Below are 14,917 nucleotides of genomic sequence, written 5' to 3'. Positions count from 1 at the left end.
AAATTCTTTAAAGTGTAAGACTTCATTTCTGGAAATCCACTGAATTCCATACTTGGCTTGTTTCTCAAGGCAGCAGACAGACAATTCCCAGTGGTCACATTGGCAAGACTCCCTCAGCTACAGCATTATTCTGAAATATTTACCTCTTCCAGCAGATCCAGTGTGAATTACACATAACAGAATGAATCATTCCTGCTTGAGCCACATTTGCTGCTATCCAGCCTAGTTCCTTCTCCTTAAATTCCTGCCAGGGTTGAAAGTTGTTCCATTCATTCTACACAGCTCCAATTAAAAAGTGAAATGAGGCTTTCCTCAGCAGAAGTTTCTCTGAAATTCTGAGTACAGCTTGCAAAACATGAAAAGAATGACACATTTCTTGTGTCAACCCCTGTCTCATGAAGGTCAGTACAGGTTGACTGTATAAATAATAATATAATGTAGAATAGTGTATATATGTATAATAATAGTGTAAAAATATATTATTTTTTCAGTACAGGTTGACTGTATAAATAATAATATAATGTAGAATAGTATATATATGTATAATAATAGTGTATAAATATATTATTTTTTCATTTTTACACGTGTGTATCTCTCACACTGCAGCAGTGAGGGATAAACACAGAACATCCCATTCCTGACCTATTTTCCTTACCCCTCTTTCACTGAAGTCATGGCAACTTCTCCTTAACCAACCCCAAGGGTTTAATCCTGTTAAATCACTTTTTGTGCTGTTCCACTCACCTCTGCTCTACACTCTCTTTTCTCAATATATCCAATGACTCCTTCAGGCTTTTTTTTTTTTTTTTTGTAATTTTCCCTCTTCTCCTCTCTGAAGAAGTCATCTAGTAACAAAAATCTCCCTTTTTATTCACCTTGAGTGGTATAAATTAGCTCAGCACACAGCACCAGCTGTGAGCTGAAAGCACCCAGAAGAAATCAAGTCAAGCTGATGCCTCTCAGAATTTGTGTGGAGCCTTTTAGAAAACCTGTACAGTTGTACTCAGCTTTTCACTATTTATTAAATGTTCATCAAATGAGAACTACTGAGCACAAAATATTGAGAACTGCTGCATGATCTTGTAAAACAGACCTTCACAGTGAGGTTTTGGCTACAAATTCATGTAACAAATGAATGGTGATAAGCTCTTATCTCTTCCTCACAGAACAGGCCAAAAGAAAACCATTACCTGACTGGCAAAAAAAAAATTAAAATGGAAAAAATTCCTATGTCGACATGTTTCTTATCTCACCAGCCTTAAACTCCAGTCACAAAAAAAAACCCTAAGATGTGAAAAAGAGCAGGGGCACAAGGAATAAAAAAAATAACTTACAGCTCAAAAGGGAAAAAAAGAAAGCTGCAAATGGACAGGAGTTATTTTGGGAGGTCCCAATGCTTTGTCCACATTTACAGCTCCTGGGTCTTCATAAAATATCACTCTGCTGTAGCACTCACAAATTATAGGTTATTAATTAAATCCACATTCATTCTACTGGATCAATTTTTCACTTATGATCTAAAACCTATGGACATCAGGTATGAAATAATTAAAGAGGAGCTGTTGAAGGGATCTGGGGGGATTTCAGTGGTTTCCTTTGCGCCCAGAGGACAGCAGTGCCCATGGTGCTGTTCCAAGGCCTGCACTGATTGGTGTCCTGGAGCCTTCCCAGGAATTCCAGGGCAATATTTAATGAGCTTCCACAGCAAGTCCTCCTGACACAGCAAAGCAATTTTGCTTTGCTGCCATATAAGAATATAGTGAAATATCTTTTTTTTAAAGAGCACGTTGTTTTGTTTTGTTTTTCCAGCCTGTGTTCATTATAATTTTTATACAGTAAAAACACCTCTCCTTTGAGCATTTAATCTGATTCAAAATCCCAAGCAACCACCCTGTTAACATCCTGAGTGTACAAAGCCATTTGGGAAATACACTTAAAAAGTGTCTAAACATTTGATTTTTCTTATGCTGATGTTTTTTCAAGAGCCAAAAGCAGACAGAGGCTTGATGAATTGCATGGAAATCTATCCTTTACACAGTACCCATGCTAAGACAGCCAAAAACCAGAGGAATGTGATTCCTGTTAAATGGTGTTTTCAGTTACTTGTGCATCTCTAAAATCCCTCTCAGCAAAGCCCTTCCCATTCCCAATTCCAAGACAGGGAATAGATGTACTGGAAACATTCCTGGACAGTTGGAAATAAAAGTCTCTCCTTTACTTGGATATTTAAGGAATTACAGAGCTATGAAAAATATGCCTTGGAAGAACTTCATGTGATTTGTTGGCACTTCCAGTCTTGCACATCTCTTTCCTGTGGTCAACCAGTAAAGAAAATAATTCCTGGAATGGGCAACTTTGTCAAACATGGATGGGACTTTCCAGCTTGCCCTGTGAAAAGCTACTGGAGGGAACTAACTGGTTTCAGGCAGCAAATGGCACCAGAAGTACCCTACTTTCAGTTTTTCAAATTTCAAACTTTATCTAGACAGTTCCTAATTTCAGTTTTCTGGATTTAACTTTGTGTAGATACTTCCTACTTTCAGTTTTCTAGAAGATTTAAAAGTTTGTGTAGACACTTCCTACTTTCAAATTTTCCAAATTTCAAAGTTTGTGTAGATACTTCCTAATTGCAGTCTTCCAGATTTAAAGGTTTGTGCAGACACTTCCTATTGTCAGTTTTCTAGAAGATTTAAAAGTTTGTGTAGACACTTCCTATTTTCAGTTTTCTAGAGGATTTAAAAGTTTGTGTAGATATTTGTAGGATTCTGTACATAACAATGCAGGAAAAAGGGGATCAGCTGGTTTTATAATTGCATAAAACCAGATACAGCTGAAGGGAGGCCTTTCAATGGAAGAGTTTTAATTAAAAATAATTTGAAATTAAAAAAAAAATAATTACATTTAAAAAATAATTAATAAAAAAAAATTTAAACCCCACACAAAAAACCCAGCAAACGAACAAGTTATGAGAAACCAATGAACCCCTGGCAAAGGCAGAAGAAGCACTCCTGGTTATTTTAGCTCAGGCTGCTCCTGGCTGATTTGGCCAAGCCCATCATGGGACACCACTGAGGTTTTGCTATTTTAGACCTTTCACACTTTATTAATTTCATCCTTTCAAGCAAAATGTGCTTCTCTCATGTCGTTCTTTCCCTACAACAACAAAAAGTGCATTTTTAGATGTACAAGTCTAAACACACATTCCTATCTTAACCCCAATAATGAAAATGCCCGTATTGGTTACAAATAAAACAGATTTGCCACTTCTCAGCAAAATTGGATATCTAAGCCAGCAGCTTCTAAAGATCATAGTTTTAAGCACCTCACTCAGTTTCTGTGCATGTTTACCTACCATTAGTAGCAATAACAGCATTTCTAGAACTTTAACAATTGTGCAATTAAGGGATATTTTAAGTGGCTCACGTATGACCTTTGCTACAAAAATGTAATTTCTGGTTTTGACACCACTGCAAGCCAAAACTTGACTGTGTATTAACACAGGAACCAACCAAATGCTACAAATTCCCAAAGCAGTACAAAGTCAGGAGTATTTGCAAACTTGAAGGTCATTTTTTTATCATCCATAGCAAAAGTGTTATGTATGAAAGGAAGCGTCAAAATCAAAACCCATGGAAGTTCATCGACCTGGCTTAGGGTCCAGCCCTCAGTACAGGAGAATTTGGCAGCATTTTGATACCCATCCCGTTTCTTTTTTCAGCTGAAGTCAGGCAAAGTCAGTGATCTTGAGGCAAACCCAGGTGGAGAGCTCATGAGGCTCCAAAGAAAAAGCAATTTTCGCACGGCCCCTTATGAGCTGGGCAGCAAGAGGAGGGTCTGGCACTGTTTAATGTCCTACAAGACACCCACAAAGGGGCTGGTTCAGGGTGGTGCTGGATCCCCTGGGCACTGAGCAGGCTCAGCTCACCCCTGACTTCTCAGTGTGCTGGGGATTAACCACAATGTGACTCCTGCACTCGTTTGTGGCCTGAATGAAACAGGAAAATCCTCTTTTTTGACTTTGCAAGGAAAGGGTTTGTGCCTTTTCCTTTTTGCTGAGACCAGCCCCTTTTCTTTTAGCCCAGACAAAACCAATGTTTTTTCTCACTAGGCTTTACTTGGAAATGCTGGGGATGTGTCACCCCCTCCAGAGAGTGACAAGCCAACAAGCAGACCTCCTTGAACAGAGCACCAACTTGTTGCTACACAGCCAATAAAAAACCATTGAGGTGGAATCAGCCACAAAACCGTGGCTCCTCTTTCTGTGCAGCTCCCTTCCCAGGCACTGGAAAGCTCCAATTCCTGCCCGTGGGGACAGACTGGAGCAGCAGCCAAAAGGGCACCCGGGCATGGCTGCAGCCCCCACACCTGCCAGGCAATTTCCTCTCCCAGGAAAGCAGAAAAATGATGGAGCAGAGCATCTCCCCTCTGTTTGCCAGGCTGCAAATACACCCTCACCCACAGCCACAGTGCTTTTTCATATCCTGCTTTAATTTACCAGTATTTATATATATATTTATTTCATATCCTGCTTTAATTTACCAGCAGCTCCCACTATTAATTATTTAAACTTTGGACACCGAAAATTCTATGTGCCACACCTTGCAAGTGTGATTATTACTTTTTCTTAGGAAATCCTTAAACAAACTATATAACTGGGATGAGGGAAAGGCCGTAGATGGGAGAAAACAGGTCAAGTCTCTGAGTGCTGGCACAAGTATGAAAAGAAAAGTGGAAATTCAGGCTCTTGTCTGTCCTTTGGAACACAGCAACAGAGTTTGAAGGATAAAAAGTGAATTTTTATCAGTTTAGTTGCTTCCCTGTACACACAGAATTTGGAACTTCTCAAGGCTGCAGCTTGCAAGGCTTCTTGAGTAAGAAATCCTTTCATCCCCTAATTTTGATCAGCTGTCAGTGGTGTCTGCACACCCGCATGAAGCCATAAAACACTAAGAGGGATAGATATTTCTAAGCAGGAAAAGAAGAAAAGAATGTCCAAACTGCCAGGTTTTGCTGCACTCCAGCAGGATCAGCCCATTTTCACTTTGTAGCTACAGGGAAGTGGTTATCAATTACAGTCTCACAAAAATATTTAAAGTTTTGAAGTTTAATGAGGCTCTTTGGAGTGCAACTGAAGGAAAACAGCACCTAGGACCTGCCGCAGGATTTCTCTCTGAATCCTTTTTTTGTTTGTTTGTTTTAACAAAGAAACCATCCATGCAAGACAAAAATTAAACTTTCACCCTCTGTGTGAGGCAGTTATCAAAGCAGGGAGAGAAGATGAATTCTCAGAAGCCAGAGTATTCCTGCTAAAGGAGCAGCATCTTCTGGGCACACCTGAGGAAGGGGAACTGGAAAAGCTTCATGGCACTGCCAGGTATCCTCTGCCACTTCTGCCCATGGCTCAGTCCCTGCCTGACTTCAGCCACAGCTTTAGGACTTGCCAAGGCTGCAGAAGCAGCAAAAGTTCCAAATATTTCAGCAGAAATATTTGAGCAATCCTCAAGCCAGCTGAGGATTTGGGTTTACTTCCAGGCATGAGTAAATAAGGGCTGAGCCTTACAGCCTAGCTGGTGGAAAAGACTTAACAGCACCAGGTAAAAGGGAAAAAATTCCTTTCCAAAGCCAGAAATAAAGATGGTTTGGGCCTGGTGTATTAATTTACACACTTAAACCCAAATCCAACTTGTCCCCTGCTCCCAACCTCTGGTGGCACTTTGAGAATGCAAATCCTGTGTGAAACAACAACCTGAACCTCCCCAGCATGAGCAACTCTCAGACTGGGAGCACTACAAAACCACTAAAAATTACTGAGTCTCTTCTTTTTTAGGCTGGGCTTAATTACAACCATCTGAAGATAGTGTGATTACTCTAAAAGGCTGTGGCAATGGGACAGGGTTGTGAAAGGAAAGCTGCAGCATCAGCCTGACACTTCACAAATGCAGGGTTGAGTTTCACATGTAAACAGGCTCACTCACGAAAAGCAAAAAGGATCCCTGTGCACAACAATTACCACTCTAATCCACAGATTAAATCAACAGAGAAAAAAACACCACCAAAAAAAAAAAAATCCTGCAAAACCCCATTTTTTCCCCACAGCCAATGCTTCACCCAATAAATTGGCTTTAGGTGGCCACAACTTAGAGGAATTTCAATGGCAGCCTTGGCATTGCAGGGAGCAAAGTGTGAAGGTTCTGAATGGCTGTTCTGAAGAAACCTGGAGCCTCCCCCTTCCCTACTCCAGCAACTCTCCTTTTTACTCTCTATTTCAGCAAGCTTACAGTGAGTTTAGGGCTCCTGGCAGCAGAATTTACAAAATCATAAAGCAGCATCACGAGAACACCACCTCTAGCTGAGGGAAATAACATTGCTGATAGCACTTATCTCCAGACAAAGTAATTCTTTTAATGATATTCACTTTGTATGAACTGCTCTGTGATCTGCTCTTTATACAGAAAGAGCCTGCTGTGCTTTTATGTCTGATATTTAAGACATAATTTAATTATAATCTTAATTCAAATTAGTTATTTCAAGGCAAAATAAATCCTGATTTTAATAAAGCTCATTCTTCCACCATGAAACTAGTTTTTCCTGGGTTTTTTTTCAATTTTGAAGCCATGCAACATCATAACTACTTATATTTCTAACAAGGCAAACAACTTCCTTAGCAGGAAGAGAATACATTTATTTCCTGTGTGCAAAACTATGCAAATCCAGTTTTACTTGGACAGGGAAAGTAGAAAAGTTTAATATCTTAAGTTATTTTGGCCAGCAAACTGTTACTGTTACAAAAAAATTGTCTGTGACACAATAAGGAAAGACATTTCAAATAAGATTATTTAATTCCTTTTTTTTTTTTTTTTTTTTTTTTGGTGTTTGTGATTTTAAAAGGCTTGGAATGTGTATTTTCAACCTTTTTATTGATAAGACTGTAAAACCAGCTAGAGAAAAGGCTAAATCTGATTAACCCTTCTAGTTTCATAATTTATTCCTGACTTAGCCAAAATCAGGTGGGGAAATATGGCCCAAAATTGAAGGGATTAAAACCCACTGCAACTTGATTGCAAGTGGAGCCTAGAGAATTTTGTTTAGCTTCATTTTCAGAGATCTCTGAGAAGGGACCTTAAAATGGATTTGTATATGCTTCAAAATAACACTGACCCAGGAATTCTGGCACTCCAGAGATGAGCACTAACACAAAACCCACAAAACCATAAAAACAGGAGAGTGTGAAACCATAAAAACAAGAGAGTGTAAAACCATAAAAACAGGAGAGTAAAATTTACTCTGTGCCCTCCAGAGAACTGAACTAAACATTTCCTACTTCTCTGGATAGCTGGAGTTACCATCAGTGGCAGAGTTGGGAATATTTTTGAAAAATCATATAAATGCAGAGGGTAAATTTGCTAATACTTGAGAAAATATATTGTTCATTTATTCCACTGATGTTAAATCTTAATTCTCGTTATCCCAAAGAACCATACCAGATTTTTGCTAAAATAAAGTTGTAGCATTAAGTGATGCCACCTGAGAAACTCTTGTTTATTCTGAAATATTATCTGTGGGTAGATGTATTTTGATTTTAGATGTTAGGTGTTCAGATTATTGAAAATTTTAACAGAAAATAAAATTGCAGTTTTACCCAGGGAGTGCATATGACTCTCATATAGTTCAGGTTTAATTCAGTTTGGGGGGTTATTTTATTTTTAAATAAAACAGTATTATTTGCTGAAATAACTCATGAAATCTAAGTTTACTGATGTAGCAAGAAAAAGAGATTCAGGCAGACAATGGCACATTCTAAGATTCAAGGAAATTATGTCTATGTAGAGTTCTCCCTTCAAGGAGTTTTAATTCCTGTTTTTTTAAAGTGTAGCTGTTGCTGTCCTGAACACAAAACAGCCTCTATCTTAAAAATAAAATTAATGGGTTCTCAAGAAATTGCAGTAACCCAGAATTGTATAACAAGCTTTGAATTGGGAAATCTCTCAGAATTCAAAGTAACATCCCATATCTCTGATTGGCTTAACACACACTGCACCCTGCAAGGAACAAATGGGAGGCTACACTGCACTGATTAAATATTTATGATCAGAAAAAATATGTCACCACAAAAGCAGATCATCTTCTGCAAACATCTGATTTTCTTCCCTTAGTCTAACAAGAAATCAGAGTCAGGGGGACAGGAGAGAGTTAAACTCTCCTGTTATTCTAGCTGAATAACTAACACTTACATAGTCCTTTAAAAAATAATGAGATCCAGAAGCCAGAGTATTAGTTAGCTGAAACAAGGATGAAGATGTAGCTCTCAAACTCCTAAGGGAAGAAACATTTGGAAAAAAAAAAAAAAAAAAAAGGAAAAAAGGAATATTGTAAATCATCTTCTTTCTTTCACCTTTGCCTTCTCATTAGTATGGGTTGGAGGCTCTTTCCTCCAGCAGCAGGAGCCAAGCTCCCGAGCAAGTGGCACACTTTGTTCTATGTCCTTTCAGGATATGGAATTCCTTTCCTTGTATCCTCTCAAAAAAGAGTTAAAAACTCTCATTCTGTCTGTGGCTGGATAAGAAAATTTCCAGCTCAACTCACATCCCCAAGTGCTATAGGGTTACGAGGTATAAATGATCAAATAGGTAGTGAATAGTCTGATCAAATATAAAGGTTTTGTGCACTTACTCCCAGAATTCCATCACTGGAGAAGTGGCATTTTGTAAAGAGACTTGACTGCAGTTGCTCATGTTGAGTTTTTGAAATTCCACACAGTTTTCTAGAAAAGAACCAAAAAAAGAAGGAGTTTGCTATGTTGACATGCAAGTACAGTTCTTGTTCATGTCCCACTGTGTGCACCTTGGAAAGCCCCCACTCTGCACCACATTTTCTGGAGGGGGTTAAAGGGTTTCTGGAGGCACTAAATGCCACAGCTGCTACTTCTTGAGCACCAGGTTATGATAACCCAGAAAAACATCCATGAGGACTCTCCTACAACACTTCCCAGAGGCACAGGGCCAAAAAATCCCCTCAGGCAGATGAGAGAAACATTGAGGCAATGGATTGGGAATTACAACGTGCTCCTACTCCAGCTGCTGGTTCAGTGGTTTATGGTACAAAGGGAACATGGCCAGCCATAAACTCCCACTTTTTCCTGGGAAGGAAAGTGGGTATTTCCTCTGGCTTATCACTGCTATTATTATTATTATTATCATCACTATTATTATTATCTTTAACACAAAGGGCAAAGCAGCTCAGCACTGTGGAGCATTTGAGCAGTGATAACACTGGCCAAGCTCCTTTGCAGGGCTGCCAAAATTGATACCAAAGCCTTCCACATCCACTGGGCCCAAAATTACCTCCCTGATAGAAACTAAGATTTCAGGCTGTGCTCAGGTGTGCTCAAAGAACACAAAAAAATGGCCAGTTAGTGAAAACTGTGAAAGACAACATTTGAAATTGGATTGTATATAAATAAATAAAATAAATGCAAAATTTCAGGAACATGGGAACAAGGACAGTGGGATGAGATCCTCCCCATGGATGTTTGGGATCTAGAGACTCAATAAGCAAAGAATTACAGATATAAATATCAATGAGAGGACAGATGCAGAGCCCTACCCTGCAAACCCTCCTGAATACATACCTCATCCTTCATGCAGGAGCCTACTTTACATGCAGCAAGGCTTATTTATGAGACTACATTTCTAGAAGTAGCTTGATGAACATTATCCCTCAACATCTGGCATTTAAAAGAGCGATTCCAAAGATCCACATTTAATATTTTTCCCCTCTCCATTCAAACTCCTCCTGACTTCATTAGAGTGAAAGAGCAAGATTGCAACCTGTCATCAGGTCATTCTCTGCTGCAGAATTCACTCACTGTGTTCAGGGAGAATAGATATGATTGCAAATGAGAGTCTTGGGATTTAGCCAGATCTTACAGAATTAACAAATCCATAGTCTTTTTCTGCTGACGTTATATTCTAGAGGAGTAAATGCTTTACAGTGACCTAACCCAAAAAGGTCCAAGGCAGTTTCACTACAGGTTTCCTTTCTCTTGCTGCAGTGGGATGAGATTGGCCCATTTGCACAGATTTTGCTACACCAACGGCTTTGTTCAGGACATTTCAAGATAATACTCAATCACCTGGGAGGACTTTTGTAGTGGTAATCTCTGCTGAGGTCATACCTGTATTCCATTCGTGGCCACAGGAAGCCCAGGGAAGCTCTGTAGTAAAGCAGTTGAACAAATAGAAGATAGCCCATGCTAAAATGATGATGTAATATACATTTAGGTGTGCCTCTATAACTTGGGTAGCATAGCCAATGCCTGGAGGAGCAAAACAAAAAGTGAGATACGAAAGAAAACTTCTGCTTTTCAGGCTGTATTTAATTTAAAAACAAAAGCTTACTCTTAAGTATAGCTTAACTTTGATTTTAAAAGTTTTTATTTTACTTAAATAAAAAAAAATTATTTTACTTAATTTTATCTTAATTTTGATACAATTTATTTCATTTTACTTCAAATGGAATGCTTTCTTTTGCAGTAGAACACAGAACTGTTACCTTCAAAGAGAGGGCAAACTTTCCTCCAGCATGTGATGCCTCCTTCACTTGTAAACTGTCCCAAGGCCGTCTCCAAGAAAAATACTGGTATTCCACAGCAAATAAAAAAGACCACGTAGGGGATGAGGAAAGCACCTGCCAGTGAATATTGAGGGGGTGTTGGTTAGAATGAACAGGGCTCCTCAGCAGCACAGTGAGGAATTTTCTATTACAGGAAGGATCAGCTGTGAGCCATCAGTGCAGTGCAGGAAGGTTTACTCCTGCCCCAGATATCCAAAATTAACCTGTAAGCCGGGGCCATGGACTAAAACAGACCAGACCAAATTCCTCAGCCTAAAGTCAGCTCAGGAGTCTCTCAAACACAGAAAAGATCCCAGCTACGCTCAGCTCAAAGTTCTGCTCTGCCCAGCACCACATCAGTCTGCACCCCCATCCTTGCTTTTCTCAGGGGTGAGGAAGTGTTACAGATATTAAATCTGAGAAATCCTTGTCATGTTATTTATAAGATAAGGATTGAGAAAAGGGAATGAGGAAACAAACTTCAGAACTACTTACAAGGACAGAAAAGGAGGGCCTGGCCTTATCAGGCAGAAATACTGATGTGAAATTCTAGGAAAATAACAAAGCATCAACATTTTGTTTGGATGCTGACAGTAAACTCGAGCACAGGTAGTGAACCACAGCAAAACCCAAACACAGCACAGCCACACCCTGCAACAGCTGCTGTGCTTCAGTCACCCTGATTAGAAAGCTGAGACAACCAAATCCACCTGCTCTGACTGAGATTCCTTCATCTCATCACCAGGAGTCTCTTCCCTCAGCCAGGAAATTTCCCTAGAGATGAATCCCAGGTGCTTCTCAAGCAATCCATAGGGATTCCACAAAGAATGGAATACTTGGATGGCTTCTCTGGATAATTCACTGGCCAGTATCATCATACACACTACCACAGTGAGTTTAACAATGCAACTTGTGGAAATCCAAAGTACCAGCTTGGACTGTTTTTCCAATCGGCATACATCAGGACCCAGCTGAAAACATCAGGATGCCCAGCTTGCAAAAAGACCATATTCCAAGAAACACCTCATTCTAAACACACAAAGAAATTAATTTTCCTCAAAACCTGAACATCCACAGCCTAAACTTATGGATGATTATTCCTACACTTCCTCTTATGACTTGGAGTAAGTGCCAGAGAGGTCACACCTCACAAGTTCCAAACTACAGCCTCTAGATTTGTTCTGTTAAAAGCAATTTATTTCACAACTAACTCAGATATTTACCACTGTCTTCCCATAGCACACACCAAGGAGTTGGATGAATCAGATTTAAGCACTAAAAACAAACTCTGGTCTAATTCCAGCAGGGGGTTACACAAGCTCACAGACTGAGCCTTCATTGACTAAAACTGGTCAATGGCAAATGTCCCATGGTGCCAGGACATGACCAATTAAATCACACCCACTTATTCTATTCTTAAAGAGTACAGTGGTGATTAAATATGATATCTAAGTAATTTCTTTTTCATCAAATCACCCACAACAATGATGAAAATTCTCTCTACCTCATGTTACAGCCTTTAAAATGATAGCATCACCTTTTGACAAGCTGGCACACACCTACAAATGGGCACCTAAAGATGGCTGCAGGAACCAAAAAATTACACACCAAAAATATATTCCTGTCATTTCCTCTGCCAAAAGTTCTCTGGGAACACTTTGAGCATCACCAAGAAAGGGTTTTGTATATGATGTGCAGCATGTTAATTTTCAGGATCTGGTGGCAGCATTCTCTAAAGAGCTGAACTCTTGTTCCCTAAGTTTGGCCAAAATACAGAGACATAAAGAAAGGAACTTCCAACAATAAACACAATTTGCACGGCAGGATTTGTCTTGTAGAAACAGCACACAAAACAGGCTAAAAACCGTCCCCGAGTTCAGATAAGGAGGGACAAGGAATAGAAATCTGGCACAGCAAAGAAACCCATCAAGGGGCAGATCAGTGCTTATCAGCCCTGAGCATCCTATTTTTCTTCCAGCCTCTGTGTTTACACTGCCACTGACTCAGGCCTTAAGTGTGAAGAATGTTGAACCCGGTCCACAGAATTCTAAACTGAGTTTGTAATTTACTTTCCTTTCTTCATTGCTGCCCAATGTGCTTATTCTCAGCTGTCATTTATCTTATACAGTTTACAGTTGGCTATAACCAATACATGCCACATGTTATACTCAGTAGAAGTTGAGTCTGCTCTTTTCTCTCTCAAATAACATTCATATTTTATATTTATTAGGGCTTGCTCTCTTTAAGTAACCTGTAGTTTTACACCTTCCCCTGTCTTGCTGTAGGAATTAGGGAAGTACTGAGGAGAAAAAAAAAGAACATTGAAGTATAAAAAAATTTCATGCGACAAAAAAAATAAATTTAGTCTTTGTGGCATTATTAGAAAAAAAAAAAAAAATTCATCCTCTCCAAAGTACACTGCTGTGACAAATGAAGTGCTGCCTTCTTTTCTGTGCCAGACAAACTTAGTTAAGTCTGCCTGGGTGTGTATTCACATGCAGAAGACAGCGCGTACTACTATAACTGAACGCTGGCTTCTCCTGCATGAAAAATGCTCCTGAAAAAAAGTGTCAATTTACTAACGCAACAGCAACTTGTAAAAATAAACCACACAGTGTTTGGAGAGAAGGAAAGAGAAACACAACATTTTTTCTTAGTTGTCAGATGTTTAATGCTTCTCTGTCTGCACATGCACTGAAATCCTGAACACGTCTCTCTCACTAGTGCAATAAATCACTGCAAAGCACTCTTAACTGTTTCGTTCCCGTGTTTAATTCCCATGTAAATCCACACGTGATGCCATCTTACCTCCTCCATTCTTGTAGCAAAGATATGGGAATCTCCAGACGTTTCCCAACCCAATAATCTCCCCTGCCACAGAAAGCACAAATTCAACCTTATTGTTCCAGTGACCTCTTTCATGAACTTTCTTATCATTGCTGTGGACGAGGTTGGTACTTGAGGCTTCTGGGTCCAAAGCATCTTCTGGCTTGCCATTAATTATAGGAATAGTCTTTTCAGCTGTCATGACTTTTCAGCCTAGTGGAGAACAAAAGAAAAACACACAGGTGTGTTAAGACACTTGCTGGCACTGATCTTCAATGACTGAAATCTCCATGGCACTGGCTTCTTGTTACCTATGGAAATCTGCGGGTGAAAATGAGGGAGGCAACTCCACAAGGCTGGAAAAGTTGTAAGGCAGGGGAAAAGGAAAAAAAAAAATGGGGTGGGGGGGAAGAGAGAAGGTTCTGTGCAAGGGAAGGAGTAATTCCAAGTGGTGACAGGTAACTTGCTGGCAGAGAAGGAAGCCTTTCAAAAATCCCTCCCCAGGCAAGGATCCCAGCCTGCCTGACCTACCAGAGGACAGGGATCTGCCGCACCTTCCGGGCGCGCACCTGAGCCCGGGAGCGCTCCGCGCCGTGCAGAAGGGCTGGGATGGCTGTGGCCTGCCTGCAGGAGCGGGTGGCTCCGGGATTACTCACCCAGGGCTCTGCCCGTGCCTGCGCGCCGGGGACAGGGGCCGGGCTGTGCTCAGCGCTGCCTGCGGGCGATGCTGCGGCTCCGGGAGCGCGGGCAGGGCACGGCCGGCCGGGGAGGAGGCGTTCGGGATCCCCGGGAACCGGGAAGCCTCGTCCTGCCCTGCCGCTGCTGGCGGCCCGGCGTGGGTTGTAGGATGCTCCCCGCGCTCTGGAGCCGGAATTTGCAAATGCTCAGCCCTCCCCGGAGCGATGGTTTAACACCCGCCTCCCCCCTCCGCCCACCTCAGGCTGTCCCGCCAGCTCCCCCCTCCTTCTCTTCCTCCTCCTCCTCCTTCTCCTCCACCCAGCATCACCACCAGCATCACCAGGCGAGCATCACCACCGAGCATCCCCGGCTGCGCTCCCCGCCCGCGGGCAGGGCCGGGCCCGGCAGGTTGGCAGCCGTGTTCCCGTGCCCATCGCCATCCCCGGCGGTCCCCGCTGTGCCCCGCAGCCCTCGGGCGGGGATGGGACCCGCGGGCAGGGCCGGGCCCGGCAGGTTGGCAGCCGTGTTCCCGTCCCCATCCCCGGCGGTCCCCGCTGTGCCCCGCAGCCCTCGGGCGGGGATGGCACCGCGGGGACAGCCCCGCACCTGCAGCGCTCGGGGCTGGCGCGGGCCCCGCAAGTTAAAAAAAGGAACCCGCCGGGAACAGATGACACAAACTTCAGCTGGAAAGGGCGGCGGGGGGAGCCGGGGGACAGACGGGATGAAAAAATAAACGGAGGGGGAACATTTGGGAAGTGTGGAAACAATGTGGGCGCTTTCGAGTTCCACCAGGGAAATGCAG

The 14,917-nt window shown here is 41.6% G+C and overlaps 1 protein-coding gene across 1 annotated transcript in view; it reads right to left on the bottom strand.

Moving 5' to 3' along the window:
- Positions 1-14,301, bottom strand: part of SLC6A11 (solute carrier family 6 member 11) — a 91,813-nt gene extending 77,512 nt beyond the window's left edge. The window contains exons 1-5 of the mRNA XM_053953994.1: positions 14,094-14,301; positions 13,420-13,650; positions 10,552-10,686; positions 10,175-10,315; positions 8,671-8,761 (exon numbers count right to left, since the gene is read on the bottom strand). Of these exons, the coding sequence (XP_053809969.1) occupies positions 8,671-8,761; positions 10,175-10,315; positions 10,552-10,686; positions 13,420-13,639 (587 nt within the window). The 5' untranslated portion in view covers positions 13,640-13,650; positions 14,094-14,301. The remainder of the gene's footprint in view (positions 1-8,670; positions 8,762-10,174; positions 10,316-10,551; positions 10,687-13,419; positions 13,651-14,093) is intronic.
- Between the last annotated feature and the right edge of the window lie 616 nt (positions 14,302-14,917).

Source organism: Vidua chalybeata, chromosome 12, assembly GCF_026979565.1.
Source record: "Vidua chalybeata isolate OUT-0048 chromosome 12, bVidCha1 merged haplotype, whole genome shotgun sequence".
In the NCBI taxonomy this organism is placed as follows: Eukaryota; Metazoa; Chordata; class Aves; order Passeriformes; family Viduidae; genus Vidua; species Vidua chalybeata.
This window is presented reverse-complemented; position numbering and strand designations above follow the sequence as displayed.